The following is a 20,789-nucleotide window of genomic DNA, read 5'->3' as shown; positions in this document are numbered from 1 at the left end:
ATTATGTCCAGAGCGCAAAAGAAGGCCTGCATGTGTGTGTGTGTGTGTGAGTGAATGCTACATGCCACTGTGCAGTAATAGCATAGACTCCATGCCTCAACACTCACATCTAGCGAGCCAGTCACGTATTTAATCACACAATTTGACACGCCGCGTGGGCCCTCAGGTTGTGTGTTAAATTTCTCTCTCTCTCTCTCTCTTTTTCCTCCCCTTTCTTCAGAATGCTTGGTTTATTGTGTTGTTGTGCTTGCCCCTCTTTTTATTTTTAATCCCCCTGCTGAGGCAAGATGTTTCTGAGGTGGAAAAAACAAAGGCGACGAATAAAAGAAAACATGCAATGCGTCATAAAACAGGGGAAGAGACATGCAATGTACAAAGAGAGTGCGTATGGAGCTTAGCTTATTAGTGCCTTGATCACTGTATTTGTCAAGTGCAATAAATGCACAGTGCAGAAACACATCAACAGTCGAGACAGCGACGCATGCACACAGTGGTACACATGCAAACAGGACTTCACATTAAATGTATATTTGGTCAATCCACTTGTTAACACTAGAGGGGGACGACTAACTCATTACTACTCACTATTTAATTCTTCTCAATATAAGGAAAGTCATGTTTTACACAGAGCAAAAGATGGAGAAAATGCACCTCTACAAGGTCATTTACTAAAATAATAATTTAAAAAAGTGATCATTATCTTATGGTCACTGCCAAATTAAATGTGTGTAGAGATTTTTAATCTTTTGTATCCTGCATGCACTATCTTTAGCAGGAAGGTTTGTTTAATGCCAGTGTTTCACAGTGTGAGTTCACATCCTTGCCTATTGTCTTGATTCTGAAAAGCAGCTTAGTTAAAAAATACTCTTTTAAAAACATAATTTAAAAATCTATAATTCTATTAGCAGCATTTACAGAAAAGAGCGAAAAACTTCCCAGTTTACCCACCAGCTGAGAATTCATTGAATTGTGCCTCTCCAGTGTGAACAAGTGGGAAGAGAGTGAGAATGAGCATGAAAGGAGTGTGAGATTGAGACATCATGCCTCAACTAAAGTCTGTTACACAAACAAGTGAGAAACAGCTGGAGAAACGAGCACCTGGTTGTCTTAATTACCGGCAGCATTGAGCGGACAGACTGTGTCAAAATGCAGAAGAAAATGCTTCTCTGCTCGCTTTTTTCGAGAAATTCGTTCTCTCTGAGACAACTTGAAAAGAACTTTCCTTACAAGGACACGGATATTGACTATGCTTCCCCAGACTTGATAATCAGCTCTCAGAACGAAGCAGATCACTTCACTTGTCCTAGCGTGATGCCACCTGATTGTAAAAGTGTTCTCTTTTTTGTTTGTGTTGGAAGCGAGTTCAATTATCTTACTACTTAAAACTCTCACCTCTAAAACAAGATTATAAGAATCAATGTAAGACTAAATTATTAAGTCTGACATTTCAGGTAGAGGGCCTGTCAGTGTCTCCGTTTTCTTTTTTTACTTGAAGTTTTCATTGCTCAATCCTCTGTTCTTGCTTCTTAGCTCGCTCACTCTGCTCATCCATCAGGTCACTCTATTGATCGCATTGCAGGATTATCCTATTCAACATGGTGTCTGGGAGAAGACGCTTGTCATGGCAGATACACTATTGATTAGCTTTAACTAGGACCCACTTGTGCCACATACACACACACACTAAAAATAATGTGAGAAAATAGAGACAGTTGGGTTGGAGGTAGGGAAGAGGACACACTATCTCCGTGTGTGTCACTGTACATTTAATAATTTGGCATCTACAGTATGGGAATTGTGCAGCCAGCACCAGTAGATACAGTTTGATTTAAAGGAGCAATTAGAATGAGTCGTATTTCCTGACAGACCTTTTATCAGTGCTGTTTAATTTGCATTATGTTCTCATTAGAATCCAGTGACGTTGCCTTTGCTTTTTCACTCTTTGTTCTTACCTTCTTTTCTCTGTATGTGCAGGATGGCCAGTCCAGAACAGTAAGGCAGTTCCAGTTTACTGATTGGCCAGAGCAAGGCGTGCCCAAATCTGGGGAGGGATTCATTGATTTCATTGGCCAGGTGCATAAAACCAAGGAGCAGTTTGGACAGGATGGACCGATCTCTGTCCACTGCAGGTAAGTTGCCACAGTGTTGTGTTGCACCACATTCCTTTATACTGCAATAAACATTTTCTCTGTAAAGTGTCAGGTTTTCTTAAAAAGAGATGCCTCATGCTGCTTGATTCACCTCAAACTGCACTCCAAAGGCACCCCTTCCCTTCCTGAAAGAGATGTAAGGCTTTAAACACTGAGACGAGATTAAATCACTTCTTAAGGTGGCTATTGTTTTGCAGCGCCGCACCTCCCGTGGTGCAGTTCAGCATTAGCAGATAGGATCCCTCCTCTGCTTTTTTGCCACCACAGTACCTACCTACGCTACCTCTGCACCTCCACAGGCCCACCTCTTCCATAATTGATAAGGCTGAGATGCAGCTTGGCATTTTCAAAGAGGAGGCGCATGAAATGATACAGCCATTCTTTTTGGTTTTTATGATCGTTCCGTGATGCATTTTTATCTCCTCGGGTCCAGTTTCCAAGGTAACCTTCATCATTAACTTTACAGGTAGACACCAGTTTTCGGTAGTGGTCACCATGAAGAGTCCGATTATTCTTATTCATCAATAGACCTCGACCGGGATCCATTTGAATTGGTTACCTTTTCCAGCCAGGAAACCCACATCTTTTGCTTTTGTATGCACTGCAACAACAGATGCCTAGAAATGGCTTTAACACAGACTTTTACCTGTAGGTGATTCATTCTACGTGGTTTGATTGGCATTCAGAAAAACCTTTAAGCATACAGTTGTTCCTTTGGCCGTGATTATCTGTGACGTGACAGTGTTAACAAACAAAATGTGTTGGCGCTGACCAAAAATGTCCTTGCTGTCTCATAAAGATGTTTTACTTCAGGGACAGAGTAGGTGTCACTTTTTCCCTTCGCCTTTCCGCTTGGCGCCATTACATCATCGAACGTGACATCGCCTACCGTGTATTAACACCAAATGATGTCACCAGCCAAATGGCCGTCTGGGAGTTGTAAGATGTGTCAGGGAAGCTCCAATAAGACTGAGTTATTCATCCCTTTCTATGAGCCTGTTATTAGAGGGGGAGAGCAGTCTTAAAGCGAAAGGATCGGTTATTGCAGGAGGAATTATAGGAGTGGAGTAATGGACAAAAAGGCACGTAGCCTATTAAACTGAACTGCAGCAGTCACATGACGGCCGTTTATTAGGCGACCAAATGTACAATTAGTCATGTTTGACACATCACAGTGAAACTGGTTTGATTCTTGGAGCATCATAAAGGGGATTACCACAGTCGTCAGCCTGCTGTAGAGTAAATCATTACAGTTTTGTGCTGCTAATGAGGTTTTTGCACTACCTGCAGTTTGTCTAAATAGTCCGTGTTCATTTTGTGCTTTTATGAAGTCATTTTTCAGGAATAGGTTCATCACTACCGTAACTACATCCTGCCACCCCCTATCATCACCCTCCTCTTCCTCCTTCCCTCCTCCTTCAGACTTTGTCATCTCCAAGTGGAGAGCTTATGCCGTACTTTCTCTTACTCTTTCGTCTTCTGTCACCGGCCCTTCCCGTCTGTCATCCCTCTGTCTATGTTTTAATCCCCTCCCTCTTCCTCTCTCTCTCTCTCTCTCTCTATCTCTCTGTCGCTCTTTTCCTCTCCAGCTATCCATGAATTCATTCTCCCAGGCCTCCCACCCTCTTTTCTTCTTTCTCCTCCTCTCCTCTCCTCAGCCACTATCTAATAGACCCACATGCGTTTTGTCATTAATTGCCTGATTACTTCCTGTGAATGGGGACACCAAATCCTCTCAGTCTGCAGCGGCTCGGCGAGCCTTCAGATTTGGAGAGTGGATCTTCCTGGAGAAGAGGAGAGAGAGAGAGGAGCTCTAAGGGAGTTTAAGAGTCCATGTGACAAACTGTGACCGACTCACAGGAAGAAGCTTTGGGTGGGCAAAGATATACTGCAGCATGGGGGTTGGTAGCGGTTTACCGGATATCGGTGTACGTGTGTTTGGGGTGGTCGTAGGTTTTGGTTGATTAGCTCAATAACAACTATGTTCAATCGTTTAATTTATTCTAAAACGATCCAAGTCACCTTTTCTCCTAAGTATAGCTCTATCCTTCAACACTTGGAGCCATACACTCACACTCGAAGCGTCTGCTAGCAGCCATCACTTTCACTCTTCCTTCAACCAAATAACATCGGAGGCTGGAAGAAGCCCAAATAAATCTGTTGTCATATCAATTATTGTTTCATTGGTGAAGTGGAAGTCATTTCACAGCAAAGCAGCTTAGAGAAGCAGCTCTCAAGTATTTCAGGATCTGAGTTAAGACCCAGGCTGTATTTCTGGAGAGCAGCAGCAGGCTTTTTCTCCAACACACAGGAGGAGGGGCTTAATGAGACACAATGTTTGCTCGGTTGTTTGTGTGTGCACGATTTGGAGTGCGCCCGAGCGTCCTTGAGGGCTCATTTTCTGTTCGGCAAGAATGTGGTCGCACATCACAGTAGATTCATAGCGGTTCATTCAGATTGTGCCCTTGTCATTGTTGCATTGCCCTACCGCAATACTTCTGGCTCTCAGAGTTTTCGAGCAGCTGTAGGTATAGTAAGCATGAGGGAGGACATTTAGGATCGTGATTAAGAAAAGATTACTGTTGTTTCTCAGATTTTCATTAGACTGATATAGATCATTTAAAAGCAGAGCACATACTATATGTGGTTAGGCTCTAGATACAACAACAAGTCTCAGATTGCCTCATTATGAATAAATATAAATGTTTTTTTCTTACTAATTCACCGCGTGATGATGTGTTTCTAGTGCCGGTGTGGGCAGGACCGGTGTCTTCATCACCCTCAGTATCGTCCTGGAGAGAATGCGTTATGAAGGCGTGGTTGATATCTTCCAGACAGTGAAGATGCTCCGGACACAAAGGCCAGCGATGGTCCAGACTGAGGTCAGAGGTCACACAGACACACTTGCAAGAAAACAAATATGCATGACTTCATGTAATCTAAAGGTTATAGTTTGGGGAAAACTACAGATGTATGAAAAAAAAAAAACTGCAACAACAACTCTGTTCTTTCCTCTACAGGATGAGTACCAGTTCTGCTATCACGCAGCCCTGGAGTACTTAGGAAGCTTTGATCACTATGCAACGTAAAAAGCCATCTCTTCCCCCAGAATCTTGTCGCCCCTCCCCCCCCTCAACAGTCTCCTGAGCCATAGAAACTTGAAATTTGAAACGACAACAGCAGACAAACGATGACACCGCTGCTAATTCAGACACGCCAAACACAATCCCATTGTAGATTTGTACAAAACTCCCAACAGGCCAATTTAGATTTTAATTCCAATTTGACGAAGAGACCATTCTCAAGGAAGCGAGGAAAAATTGCCCATCATGAAGAAAGGAAAATCCTCATCAGGGGAGGAACCGGAAGTTTTGGCTCAAGCTGTGGGGTGGGATTCGATCAAAGTGTCAGACTGCTTACCTTACCTCAAGTGTTTCAATGTGGAGGACATTGTAAACATTCGTGGACATTTCTCTTCTCAAAAATATCTTCGTGATACAACAGTAACAAGCTACAGATAATGAAAGAGAAGGCAACAGCAAAAATCAATGAGTGGCAGATGGATGTAGCCAAGACGGGGTGACTTTCTTGTTTTTTTTTTTTTTTGTTTTTTTTTATATGGGTGTGAAAGGAGTTCCCGTATTTCTATCCACATATTTTGTGAGTGATATCCAGAGAAAGTGACCAAATAGTGGTTGCCAGAATGAACACAAATGGCTTTCCCCAAGGTCTGGTCACACAAACAAGACAAGACAAAAAAAAATCGAAATAAGAAATGAAAATAGTGGTAATGAGACAGCAAGATAACGCTCACATCTGGCATCAAATGAAACTTCAGTTTTACACTGTTCCACTAATGATATACATTAAAACTCTCAACTATTAAAGTATGCATCCTAAAACTGGCTGTTCTAGAGCTTAGAGAAAGCACTGTCGGGGGGTTGTAAGGAAGCCACATATATCTTTTGATGAGTTAGTTTCATCAAATGTGTACACGTGCAAAATCAGTATCTCAAGCCAGGTAATCACAGCGATGTTGAAACGTACCACGACGTATTTACGGTTCAGAGTGCCCCAGGAGGTTTGCGTCTCAGTCATAAGGATTCGGGGAAAACCTTGGCTGTTATAGAGAAGCGCCAGCTGGATCGCTTGCAGATGATCAAGATGGGAGAGATGGCAACGGCGTCCCATGATTTTTTACAATCACCGCTCTCTTCGGAAACCATCGCATCATGGAGATTGGGCGTCGATGTCCACCATTTTGAACCAGTGAGGAATCTGATGGGCAAGAAGCTTTGGAACAAATGGAGCAACCAAACAAGGATTGCCACATACTCTGGGCTTTCTTTGTGTACAGTGACCAACGCTCATCATCAATGTTTTGAACATTTTTGTCTTATGAGGAACTATCTTTTTCTTTTTCTTTTTTTTTTTATCTTTCTTCTGTCAAAACCAAACATGCTGCTTATCTTGTGTATGCTGTACGTGTGACTCTTGAGAGAGATGAAACTGACAAACAGAAGATGCCAGCTCTGCTAACCGCTCGCGCCCAGGCGGGCATGATCGATGGTGCATCCACATTACAAATGGTTCACAGGTTGTTGTTTTGTTTTGTTTCTTTTCCTCCTCTGTTTTCAGCCTCCTTTTATAATCATCTGTTTCATTATATAAAACACTCAAGAGTGGCAAAGGCCAGTGTGATCATGTGATTTGAAAAGTTGGCCTTTAGTTCCGCTGCACGAGTGTGGGGCAACAGATGGAGAAGCAAAGTAGACGCTTTAGTTTTTGTTTATAGACGATGTTCCCTGCGGGTGACACAGCTAAACCAGGCAGCCATGTTGAATCTCAATGCCATGATTTGATAATGGTATCGGTACAAAATACTTTACTTGCACATCCCTAAGAAAAAAAAAAAAAAAGAAAAGAAACTTGAAATCAAATGCCCCGAAAACAACTGCAGGTTAACGCACTAATGTACACGTGTCTGATAAAAGTCACCGGGTTTTCATTTTGAGACGAGTGCTTTGGTATACATGAGTGCGCGGATCCTGCAAAGGTTTGTGGATGTGCACAAAAACCGGAGCAATGGACAGAACTGTGTGTAATCTTTTCTTATTTCCAAAAAAGCCTTATTGTTATTGTAACATTATGAAAACATTAATGTTGTATTATGACGACTTATTTTACATGACATAGTTAACTTTTTATTTTCCTTTTGGTTTAGTTTTTTTTTTAACAGAGACGTATTGCATTTTTTAAAATTAGCAGGAAAAGACAAATGCTTATTTGTTCATATTATGTTAAAAGACATTCTATTTTTTCACTGTAGAAATGGTAAGTATAACATGTCTGTGTGTACGTGTGCATATATGTATGTATGTATATATACTGCACACTCACACATGCATATATATTTAAAAGCAGAATATAAAGATATATCCAAACACTTAGAATGAATTCAGTTTTTCTCCTCATGTTTTTTTTTTTTTTATACCAACCAGTGCTCATGTTTGAAATTTATTTTCTTTTGTGTTTTTTTTTTTTTTTTGTCATCTTAGAAACCTTATGAAAAAGCAGAGGTTATGTCAGCGCTGCCTGAATCCTCTGCCTCCACTCACCAATTTTTAATCTCTACCCCTGGGTAGATCCTGTGCCGATGAGGAGATGCCATTTTTAAACCCTTTGAAATTCTTTATTCTTATTAACTGGTAGGCATTAGCATTTTTTTTTTTGTTTGTTTGAGGGGGGGGCAACTGTTGATGGACTGGTCTCAAAATATCTAATCAATCAAAAATGTCATAGTTGATTTTTTTTTTTTTTGTTTTCTGTACCTTGTATAATCATGTACAGACTCTGACCATCAGTTTTTAAGGAAGTTCTTTCTCATTTTTTTTTTTTTTTATTATTATTATTTTCAGACATAATGTGGTCATTCATTTTGTTAGATATCCACTATGACCTAGAATATAACTGTAAATAAACAAATATATAGATTATATGTATTTGTATCATTTGACCCTCAAGATTCTCATACTTTACACGGGGACAGAATTACGAAGAGGTTCTGCTCATATCCGACTTCCTGGTGTTTGTAAAGTCTGTTTTCTCTCCTTCTTTCTCTAGCCCTGCTCCCTGGTCTTTAATTACCACATGTTTTTTCTACCTTTAATTTCCCCTGCTAGCAGTTAAACTGGGAAACACGCCAGCTTCTGTTCTCACACCTATAGCCTCAACGAAGGCATGAAATCAGCATCAGTTATCTGCTGGTATAATTTAGCCAAGGCTGGGAGGTTAGACCACTAACTACCCATCTGAAATTGGTAATGAGCTGTAAAGTTAAGGATCTGTTACATTTGCATTCTTCAAGTGGACAACAGTTGTCCCTGCTCCAGCATCGGCACGAGTCTGTTAGTGATAAGATGAACTTACTTTTACAAGCAGGTAACCATGTTTCAGTTAGACCTCCGAAGTCTCAACTACCAACAAAAAGGCAATACACATTTGGAGATTAATTAATTCCTCTGCTGCTTCAGGAAACCATAGCTCCCAAAGGTTCTATTCATTCCTTAAAAGTTTCCCACAAATCCTTTATGGGTTTATAGTCCTCAGCTGTTTCAACTTGCCCATGTGTTAACCACCAATTTATAATTGGCTTGTGGACAGATGCAGCTCCGTTAAAGGCCATACATAGTTCAATTGCAACATGACATATTGATTTATTTTCCTCCTAGTGCATTTCTTAAGCCTTGTATTGATCCATATTGTTTTTGTTTGACCATGTTTCATCATGGGATGCAGAAAGAAAAAAGGACTCAGTGAAACAGAGCAGTACGATACATCCAGGGGAAGACCACGATAACCAAAAACTTGCTGCAATTTCACATTTCCAGCACATCATTTCTGAACAGTGGGAACATTGTGATTTTACATAACGAACTAAAATCCTGAACTGAAGACCTTTGGAACTCAGAAAGACTGATTTAAAAAAAAGGGCCCATGCCAAGACTGAAACCCTGGAAGTCTTTGGAAGCTTGTGCAATGTGTTACTCTTTTGACTTCATGTAAAGATGCTAGACTTTTGAAAACAGCCGCCAAACTTACTGGAATATGTTGCTGAATATCTGTGGGGGAGGGACTAACAAAAAAAACAAAACAAAAAACAAACAAAAAAAAAAAACAACACTAACAAAAAATGACATCACAAAGAAACATATACAGTACATACTGACAAAATGAAAAAGAACCCAAACTCAGCAAAATAGTTTTTCCTTTGTATGAGAGCCAAGTGCTATCACTTTCAAACTGTTACTTCTAACTGAAACAATAATTGGTTTAAAGCCACTGTGTATGTAGATATGTTGACTTTGTATTAAAGAAATGTTGTCTGAAAACCATGTTACCCGTCATTCTTTTCTTCTTCTTCTTTCCTCCAACATCCCTGAGTGTATTTAATACGCAATAGCCGGTGCGAGGTCTTTAATCGTGACTCTGTGATTGTGCCATTCATTCCTGCGACCCGTACTGAAAAAGTCTTTATTGCAGGACAAGCGATGAAGCACGCAGATGATGCATTCTGTTCTTGATAGGTGGCTTGATTAACGTCCTCCTGTATTTATCCACCAGCTTCTTCGCAAACATATCCCAAACTTTAAGCCCGTGCTTGATAAATGCCGCCCAGACAGGCTGATATTGGTGCAGAGGTAAACTTTCACCTGGTGGTATTTGCTCTGTCAATGCTCGAGTGAAGCCCGTCAGATATCTAAAAACAGGCAATTTCAGTTGCACGTTTGTAAATGAAATATGCCTTGCATGGAGTATATATTACAGTCTAATTATCTAATCTAATTGCCTATACCAACACAAAAAAAGGTATGAGACATTGTTCAAGAAGAAAATGAATTTAAATTAATCGTTTACATTTTTTTGCCACCTTGAAAATTCGCAAGAATTTCATCATGACTGTAAAAGTTCCTGATGTAGAGGCTGTAAAGTAAAGTTGTTCCTTGCTCATGTCTTTTGCACTGTACCTGCTCGATAGCATTTCACATTTACCTTTTGTTTTTCAGTGTAGTCACAAAGTATGTGTTCAGTATGTATTTTATTTAGGCACATTTCCCCCTTTATTCGCTGTACATCTTCCCATGGTGGCTCTAATCCAAGTATTACTTGAACTTTGATTATAAACAGAATCTAGATAAGGAGACGATTCTAGTTGTATGGGAATATAGGTTGTAGGACTTGTTGGAGATATCCCGACATTCCCCAACACTTGGCTGTTCATGAACATTTCACTCGCAGATAAGTCTGCTGCAGATGACTTGGTACAAAGCTCATCATCACCTGAATCCGAAACATTCTGCAAAGCTGCAAGAGGACTGTCATTGATTAAAGGCTAATACAAGCAGAATGACTCCCTGTTTCAAGGATGATGTTACTAATTGTCTGCTCAGAGAGAAGTGTTTCAGTCCATTCTTTTGCAATAGTGGCGAGCCAACAGACCGAGTGTAAGGGTAGGCGAGGAAGTGAATTAGGGCGGTGATTATGCAGTGATTCAGACAGCAGCTCATTAGGACCCAGCTAAGCAAGCAATCAAGGAATCGATGTGACAGTGGACCCAAAAGCCACAGAAATTTGTAATAAATGGCAAAGCGATAAATTGGATTATCCACAGCCCAGTGGCCAAGCTCTTTCTGTTGCAAATGACAAATCAATCCAATCATGCCACAAAAAAGCCAAAGGAACCAGAAAAGTGAGCCTCGTGTTGCACCAGCTGTAGAGGTTATCTGTCTGAGCGGTGCCTTGTTTTCCAGAGGTCATTTCTGTATGATATTCAGGGATCTAAAATATTCATGACTGACTATTAGGTGTTTATGGCCACCTTTTATAACAAGAGATTTACTGACATTTGAACTGGAGCCAGAACAGTAAAGGTGCCAGTAGAGGTACCGGGGCACATGCCTACTGATTCACAGAGGAGAAAGCCGCTCTATCTTGAGACCCTGATGATGTAAATGCGCAGCCAAAGAGCAGTAATGCATACATAAAATGCAGACACAGAAGGGCCGCTACTTCCCTCTGAGTATTTTCCAAGTAAAAGTGATGGATCTACTCCATCTAGCTGTCAAATCCTTATCACTGACTGTCGTGGCTCGAAAGCAAAGGTGATGAAACACGATAAACACGTGAGAGGTAGATACATGCACACAGGAATAGATCACATAATTAAACGCATTCAAAATGTAAAAGTCCATTTTGTAATTAGATTGTACCTTAAATAGCTACTTTCTAAACAGCGTTTTGACTAAATACTGCTTCTCTCAAATGCCTTTGCTGCCATCTGCAGGACGTTGTGTAGTATTTCATAATTCGCTTCACATTGAAGAGCTGAAGAGCAAATGTCTTTCAATTAAAAAGGAGATTAACATAGATGATCTATTGAAAGGTATTGTCTTCTCCAGAGGCTCTTGCTTTCTCTAGGATAATTAGACCATTGTGATTTTATTCTTGGTAATTACACATCTCTGAATTAGGGCTGTCACGTAACAGAATGTGGAAAAAGTAAAGAGCGGCGAATATTTTCTGGATGTACTGTACATATATTGGTATATGTATGTGTGTATATATATTTATATATACATATATATTACTATACATTCTTATATATATATCATTTCTTTTCCTGCTGGAGACCGGCTGTCCTGCCACCAGTAAACTGTGGCATTTTAAAATTGCACTGTGACATGACTCTTGTGTTTATGCCCTTGTACCGTTATTTCCTATAATCTGTCTTATGTTCCTTCCTCTCCACGCTTTCTGTCCAAGCACAGCTCTACCGCTGACTGATTGCTGCTATTAACACAGGTTCCCTTTGCTGAGGGAAGAAATGCTTCTCTCTCTCATTTTACCTCACTATGACCTCTCTACCCACCCTTTCTATTTTTCCTTCTCACTGTGATGTTGCTTCTACACTAACTGCTCTTCTGAACGTCTGGTGCACCACTGGTCAACAGTGAATTATGTCCATAAATATTTGATGGGCTGCCGTGACAGACACTTATGGTTCGCTAGGATTTAGATCTTTTTATATTTTGCCCCACCAACATATGTTACAAACTAATATACAGTCACAATTACTTTCAGTTTTTGAAAACCTTAAAATTATAACAACGCAGCATGTCTAAAATGTGTTTACAAGACCAGCAAAACTATTGGAAACCCTAACCTTAAACTTAAGCTTCAGTTTCCTATGACTATCATAGTTTTGATTATTAACAGAATGATCTCTCATCATCATCATCATGTAGTCATCAAAGCATTCATAGATGTCATCTGAAGGTTTGAGTGGGAAGTCGTTTTGGCTCGGTGGCTGAGAAGAAAGCCACATCTTCCTTATTAAGTTTTTTTTCTACATGCAGCCATAGAAGGACAAGAAATGTCTGTGGAAAGAATTATTGTTAGATAAGTTTGTGGGTCATGCTTAAGCCATTAGGACGTTGGGCTCAAATGCCAGTTAAAATATTGAGTTTGTTAGAAAATGGGCTTCTGAAATGGGAAAAAGCATAAGAATGACGGCACAGAATAAAATCATCGGTACACAGTGCCTGTTTGAACACACGGTTCTGCTTCTATGATCCCAAAACCCTCTGTTTGGGTTCTAGATGTTCATCCCTGCAGCCTGGTGAAAATTCAGTGTTCAGTATGAGCTGTGTAAAAAGAGGGCGTTCACTAGCCGCCACATCCACTGAAGTTCACCATGTAATAAACAAGACTGTCTCCCTCTCTCTCCCTCTCTCTCTCTCTCTGTCTCTCTCTCTGTGTCTTGGTTCTTTGTGAAATTTATGTAGGTTTTAGGACCAAACTGAGAAAATGTCTCTGGCCATGAGAACAAGGTCCACAGGGTTTTTGTTTGGTTTGGTTTGGTCGCAGTGGCTACCATTTTATTTAAATATAAAAACAAAAGTATTGTAAACACATTTATAACGCTGATAATAACTCGTTGGAGCGCAGAAAAGTAGGTCATGACGTGTTAAACCGAGAAGTCAGCCTGTAAATTGCCGTGGATGTTTGTCAGAGACAATTATGGACGTGACTTTATGGTTTGCCTTCGACTTGTTTTTGCAGGCTCCGTGCCGTCTGTCTTTTTGTTTAGTTATTTGTGTTGGCTGATATGTTTTTAATTGGCATAATTAGATTGTCTGCAACACTGTGAGATAGAGCAAGCCCAGCTTGGCCGTGTCTCATGCGAGGGCTTCCCCTTAAAAAAAAAAAAGAACACAATATTTTCCATTACAGTGACCACTGTGACACGTTTAGTGCTGGTGGCCTTTGTGCATCTGTGAAAGCGTGGGATACTGTTAGGGAGAAGAGAGCATAATGATCAGCTCTCCTCTGGGCCCCTAAAGTTATTTTTAAAGCATTTTAACTTTATATACGTGTAAATTCCAGTTAAGCAGTGGAAGAAGTTGAACTGTTGGATTACTGTGAATGTAATAATGACTTTTTTTGTGTGTGGGAGTTGTTTTGCTACAGGATCTCATGCTATATAAACCTCAGGCTAATATTGTAGAAAAGATTTTCTATATTACAGGTGTTTATATTTAATTGACTCTGAGGGGTAAAATCTTAATTACTTAATTACTTTTACTCATTTATTCATTTCCAAAGTACACTACAAGTCAAAAGTTGATGTTTGTTCTTATTTTTTCTTATCTTTAACATACATATATGTATTATACAGAGTGCCTCATCAGTAGTTAATTTGTGACATGTCTTGCGTTTTAATGCGCTTTAAAGCATCAGTTGTCTTGTGCAGAAGAAGGGTTGGTACAATCTATTGGTGTCACTACAACCACTGTACAAATTCTTAATATGCCAACAAACGCTCGGTTAAGTAAAGAGAAACCACAGTCCATCATTACTTTAACAAATGAAGGTCAGTCAATGTCCCTGAGTGCAGTTGTCAAGACCATCAAATGTTCTGATGGCACTGGTTCTCATGAGAAAAGGGAGACCAAGAGCTAACGCTGCTGCAGAGGAGACGTTTATCAGAATTACCAGCCTCAGAAACCGACAATTTACAGCACCTCAGATTGGAGCCAACATAAACGCTTCTCTGAGTTCAAGTGGCAGACACGCAGCATATAGATGACTACCTCATGAGGGGGACTGAGACAATGCCAGGAGTGTGCAAAGCTGTCATCAAAGCTAAAGGTGGTTACTTGAAATTGAATTGGATTATTTAACATAATTCCATACATGTTCTTTTCTAACTGAGCCTGCTGGTTCAGTGGGTAGAGCATCAGCTTAGGATGTTCCTGGTCATTCATTGTAATATGTGACAAATAAAGGCAGCTTCTTGATAGTTTGGAAATGGACAATGTTGAAAATAATACAAATAAAGTATTTTAATGGCAAAAGGTTTCCCAGTTCAATTAGTCAAACCCTCATCACCATGCACTAGCCACATGACTCCTGCAGTTCACCTGCAGTAATTAGGCTTTGACGCATGTGCTCCAATATGCCAACAGAGAAGGATGAGAACGAAATGAGACGAGACCTTCTTTTGCAGCCGTTTCAAAGTTTTTGACTTCTCAAAGTGCAGATATGTCTGCAAGGAGACTGAAAGAAGTCAATTCTCTCCGGCATTTACCATCGAATGTGTTTGTATTGTCACCTTGCTTCTGGTTTTTAGCGGTAGAACAAAACACATTTGTTGTGTCTGTGCAGCATCCACGAAGACACTTGCCACAGGTATGACCCTCAGACGGAGTTCATGCAAAGTTCAGTTAGTTGTTTCTTCAGTAAAGTCTGGCTCTGTGCATTTTCTTCCCGACTTTTACAGCCCATCAAAGTGGAAACATAACTGCATACTTGGGACCGTTGTATATGTAAGCCACAGAAATGGATGATAGATTGACTAGATTGACTGGAGTGAGTGAGTGAGTGAGTGAGTGAGTGAGTGCAGGGCTCCTCACAACCCTCTGGGCCTTAGGATTGACATTTAGTTTTAGGCTTAAAGATAGTGTAGGAGTTAGCGAATGATCGAGTGAGTGAAAGATAGAAAGCGTTTGTGTGTGTGTGTGTGTGTGTGTGTGTGTGTTGTTGTTGGTTCCTGAAGCCTCTGTGAGTTTGTTTATTTGAGACTAAGTTTCATCCAAAGACAGCTGAGCATGAATCACTTTCCTCTGTTGTTTGCTAACTTGTTGGGGCCCAGGGGCCGAGTTTCATTTCCAACAGTCGAGAATCTGTCTTGATGAACAGCTTCTCGAAATCAAGTCTTAGGTTAAAGTCCTTGGCTTTTTAAAGGCGCTGTAATCTGCATGACCTTACTGCAGCAGCAGCTAGGCGACTAACTTCTTGTATCTTGCCAGTGGCTGTTAAGTAACACACGAGAATAAAAGGAAAGGTTTCTCAACTTCCTCTCTCCAACAAACGGTTAACGACTGCATTAAATCATCCTTTGATTACAGTGTTAGAAATTACATGGTTATGTAGGTGGGAGATAAAATAAATGAATAATCTAAATTTGGTCCGCTGGCACCCTCAGTCATATGTTAAATATCAACTATCACCACATTGATGGTAATTACTCAACCATGAAAGTCTGTAATGAAAAATTAGTGATATTTGCTCATGGATTTAAATGTTCACGCCTCTCAGCCTGGAATTGAATTTAATGAAATATTTGTGGGGTATGAGTCAGAAAGATTAGTCTCTTGTAGACAAATATCATATTCCAATTTGATTCAAAGATTTAATCTGCTTCATTCTATTATACTCATGTGCGGTGGAATATTAAATATCATTAAAATACTGGATACTGTATGAATTTCATGAAGGTACATACACAATAAAGAGTGTGTTAGGACACGTGTGAGTGTAAAATGAATACAAATCAGACAGAGTGTGTGTCTGTGGGAGAGAAGGAGAGAAGGCGTGTTGCTGTTTATGTGAGAATAGAAAAAAAATAGTGTTAGGAGAGACATGAGTTTAGGTGCCAGTAGTCCTACTATGGTCTGGCCTGAGTTTGCATAATGTTAGGAAACCACTCAGAATCCTTTTAAGGTGTTAGCCAGAGTGGAGTGTAATATAATGCACTAGAATACGCTCAGAGGCTGAGAGAATGGGTTTGAGCAGGTAAGAAACAACAAGAACAATGAGAACAGAGCTGCTTATCATTTATACTGCAAACAGCAGTGGGAGGCAGAGGAAGGTAGTGAGATAGAAACAGAAAAAAACAATCACTGCTGTCTGTTTAGATGTACGGTAAGTTATTCTTACAGAAACGCCATCCTGACTTTGTAAAAAATACATCTATTTACAATTACCGGTACTTACTGTTAGAATCACATCACGCCACAGCACAGATAAGACAAATCTCGTGTGATTTCCCTAAATCTAATGTTTTTTCTCCGTTAGATTCTGTTACGGTTTGAGTCATTCTTGGCTGAGATGGAGCCTGATCTTCCAAAGAGAGGGAGGTGTCTGTGTATGGCTCTGTAAAATGCAATTCTGGAATCACAAGTGGAAAGTTTTACATCTGTGGACAGATTTTATTGAGATGTTATTTCAGGAAAGATGGTTGCTTGGACTTTGTTCAGTTCATGCTACGAGTGTGAGTACCTGTGGGTCTGTTGGTGTGTAGCTTCAAGTTGTAAAGTTGGGTTTGGACGAGTTTGATGTGGAATAGGGTGTCACTGACTGAGATCAGCTGCAAACAATGTAAAGTGTAGTTTGCCACAGTGAAGGAGATTCTGGGATTTATAGTTCCAGGCCAATGTGTAAATAAATGTAAAATAAGTCCATTTGAGATAACTTAACTGTCTCCTGGAGTTTTCCAAAAAAACTGAGGTCTCTGTTTTTTACCTGTTATAATGAGAAATAAAAAAATAGCTTTTAGTGACACTAGCATGCAAAGCACAGTGACAACAATGTAGTTAAACCTATACTATGAGATGAGATGATACGTAAGTATTAACACAATGGTATGTAATGAACATCTTTTCAAACTGTTGCTGAGTTATGTATAATATGTGATCTGATGAAACCACTTTGAATGTAGATGCTGTCTATCTCTTTGTCTTGACAACAATAATTTGAGGTGTGAACGTCCAGTAGAATTAAATGAGGTCCTAACCCAATATGAAGCTGTAAAAGCACTTTAGTGGTTTGTGTGATCACAGCTGCATAGTTTCATGTTGTTCATTTCTGGAGTTACAGTCTTGTTGCATTTGGTGGGTGATGTGAGCACATCTCTATCTCATCATCTGGTCCTCTGCTTAAGAAAGTGTCTTACAATACATTTTGCTTTCTTGACTAAGATGTAACCTTAACTTTGAAGGGTAAATTCTTACTAAACGTCATAATTCAAAGATTTTACTTAGATTTTTGTGGACTTGTGTGCTCAGGAAGCTTTGTAAACACAGCCCCAGATGTTTGATAGACCGTACAACCTATTTTTATGTAAATGTGTACAATTCTATCTGGGGTTTTGTGATGTGCATTGCTGTGAGAGGTGGATGTGACCAAAGTAACCCACAGCTGACTGAGATCAGCTATCTGTGTGAATGGTTGATTGAAGACTGGCTGCATAAGCTTTGTGTACACTGTCGTCTCAGAAATTCATGAGGCTAGCTCGTGTGGTACAATGGTTCAACTAACTGCATTGAATCCTTGAATCTGAAGCCTCTTTTTAGTTTTATTTATTCTGTAACTTTAAAGGTCAACGTGCCTGCATCTCAAAAGTCCACTTTTAATGTTATTTTGTTGTTGATATGTAACTATGATTTAAACTAAATATGGACAAAAACATCCAAGAAAGCTCTGTCTCACAAAGAGCTGTTTTAAGTTCAGTTTATCTTCATTAAAATCTACCACCTATGACCTCCACATTATGTGTTTCAAGGACCACGTCTTGCTTCATCCGAAGAAATAGTGGCAACCTGAGGACATTAGCACCTGACCCGTAATGCAATTACCTGCCAAATGGACCAGTCTGGAGTCCAACTAAGCAGAACCTGTTTGTTTGTTCTAAGCAGCTGGGCGCTTGATTTTAGAGGCAGCAGGACACATTAAGGCTATTAGAAACTCTTTGCCTGTGTTGACATGTGTTTATTTTTGTGTGCCTTTCGTCTCTGTCCTCCACTAAGTTTTTTATGTTTTAATATACATGTAAAAAAAAAATAAGGTATATGGATATATATTATAGTATATAACATATAAATATGGTCTCAGAAAGATTATTAATTTACTTTGTCACTTTGACAAATTAAGGAAACAGTGCTCTTACATGGTAAAACCTGATTTTTTGTTTCCCCTGTGTGAACTTTATTACTATATCTCTCTGTGATCTCATCTTTTCCTTTGCTCCCATCCACAGCTACTGAAGTGTTTTGTCATTCAAACATAAACATGGATGCTGTGATGTCGCTTATCAGTAAAACATAAGTGTCGGCCATAATAAGCTGCTTGCACACATGACCCATAGAGATTTTTTTCTTTTTTTAAAATCTTCTTTAACTGTAATAGGCTGCCACTGAATGAAAAATATAAGTAGCTCATTTTCTAGCACCGCTGATGGATGGTTGACTTCAGACTTCATGAACCACAAACCACTGCAACAAATAGCATATCTCCCTTGCCGTGGTGTGCTCATTATTTTTTAATAGCACTTGGAAACTTGCCTCTGCCACGCTGGAAACACTGTGAAACTGCCAGCTTGTTTCTGTACTTCAGCGTGTCACGGTTTGCTTTGTACAGCACATTCCTGGATATTGTTAGTGTTTTGAATTTTACAGATTTGTACATGTGTTGTGATATTAGCGTGTTTAGTCTTTGACTGGGTCCGAATGGGTTTTTTTAAATGAAATTTCTCATGAGATGTTGAAGAAAATGTATAAACCATTGAGATTTGCCCAGCTTATCACGAACATGTGGCAATGAGGAGACTTAGACGTCTTCACACAGAAAACAGCAAAACACTACACTGTGAGTCACCTGAGCAAAGTTGCTGGTTGTTTCATGTCTGTATCTCTGATTCTTGTACACCGCACTGCATCTGTTTTCCCTCAAGTCTCCACTCACATACCCAGTATATAACCCCAAAGGACTGTTTAACTATCATAAATTGCAGTTACACTGACACACACAATTTCGTTCCTTATCTCAAACCCTTTCATCTACCACATGAGGAGTGGATGAGGGAATAACAACTTTCCTCTTTTAGAAGCTAAACATCCACACTATCCAAAAAAGAGGCCGGTACTTTATAAACTCAACGGTGCTGTACGTAAGAGCTTGAAGCTGTGTGCTCTACTTAAACTGCTGCTTGTGTAATTAACTTTATTAAATGATAAATGTATACAAACCACAACCAAAATAAACAATACGCACATGTAAATGATACAAAAACAATACACACGTGTGAACAATAAATGTCAAAAAACATTGCTAAAATAATTTCGTCTCTTTGTTTCCTTGTTATCTGCCCATAAAGAATGTAGACACAAATAAGCATCACCAGCTGCTATGACATCATTGAGGTCAAGATGTTAATGGCTTCAGCCCAGACAGCGCCATGTTGTTGAGTGAAAAGCTTTCACAAACAGTAGGTTTGTAGGAGAATGGATTCAGAGGTAAATGCTGCTACAGCTAAACATGTACTGTGCTGTATCAAAGACTTCAACATACTATTTCAAGGTTACTTGAACTGCATGTAAATGTAAGAAATACTTCTACTGGTAGCCGTCAAGCTGCAAAGCAGTGATGTCATACATTTATGGATCTCAGTCCAGATTTCTCAGCTATCCAAGGTCAGTGGTGTCCACTGAGTGATGCATGTTGGTCCTAATTTTAGCAAAGAAGCAGAGGAATTTGACCCTAGCCCTGATTGTAGTCTTGAATCTTCATCCTGTCCCAGAATCCCCCTAATTTAGATCTGCTGCTGATGTCTAAAAACAGGAAGTCGGGGTAACTGAGCCTGGAAGGAACAAAAGCATAAAGCACCAGGTCTGCAAATAACAAGATTTTCATAATGTAATTCAGCTGAGGTCTACTGCCCCACTGTTGCTACTTGAGCATCAAATGGCAGAACTGTATCACCCCCCTGTGTCATTAGAGACACTGACTTCAAATATGCAAAGGTCTGGTCAAACTCAACGCAAGACCACTTAGACTAATGATAAACCACTGATTTAAATGATTGGAATTCATACAGTCTGTCATGTTGTCCCTATGGCTCTTAGCAAATACAGTGATGAAGATGCACCGTTGTGGTTAATCTCATTCCACACTTTATTTTTGCCACAGTTAACAAAATGGAAGCCACTTACAATAATAGTTCATTTACATCCATTTGTTTCTTAGTACTTAAAGTCTTCATGCTAAGTTAAGCTTATTGCTTTGCAGATCACTCACAGTGTACTTAATGTACAGCCGTGAGAGTGGCATCAATCCTCTCATCTTAAAGCATTTTTTTACTTATACGATGAAGCAGAACAGTTGGGAGACGATTTTTCTCGCATTCAATACACATTTGTGAACTGTGCTACGCCGCGAAATGAAAATACAGCTTCATATCTTCAGCTCTCTTTCACCTTCATTCCTTCAGGATCCTCCTCATAACAGATTTACAAGTCTGTG

General features: G+C 39.8%; 1 protein-coding gene across 7 annotated transcripts in view; it reads left to right on the top strand.

Annotated features, from left to right (window-relative positions):
- ptprsa (protein tyrosine phosphatase receptor type Sa) overlaps positions 1-5,896 on the top strand; it is a 194,313-nt gene extending 188,417 nt beyond the window's left edge. For all 7 annotated transcript variants that reach the window (XM_026344822.1, XM_026344828.1, XM_026344826.1 and 4 more), the window contains 3 exons: positions 1,975-2,129; positions 4,897-5,032; positions 5,171-5,896. In XM_026344822.1, the coding sequence (XP_026200607.1) occupies positions 1,975-2,129; positions 4,897-5,032; positions 5,171-5,239 (360 nt within the window). In that variant the 3' untranslated portion in view covers positions 5,240-5,896. The remainder of the gene's footprint in view (positions 1-1,974; positions 2,130-4,896; positions 5,033-5,170) is intronic.
- Positions 5,897-20,789: the final 14,893 nt, after the last annotated feature.

This window comes from Anabas testudineus, chromosome 4 (genome assembly GCF_900324465.2).
Source record: "Anabas testudineus chromosome 4, fAnaTes1.2, whole genome shotgun sequence".
Lineage (NCBI taxonomy): Eukaryota > Metazoa > Chordata > Actinopteri > Anabantiformes > Anabantidae > Anabas > Anabas testudineus.
Note: the sequence above shows the minus strand (reverse complement) of the source record. Positions and strands in the feature narration are given on the sequence as shown.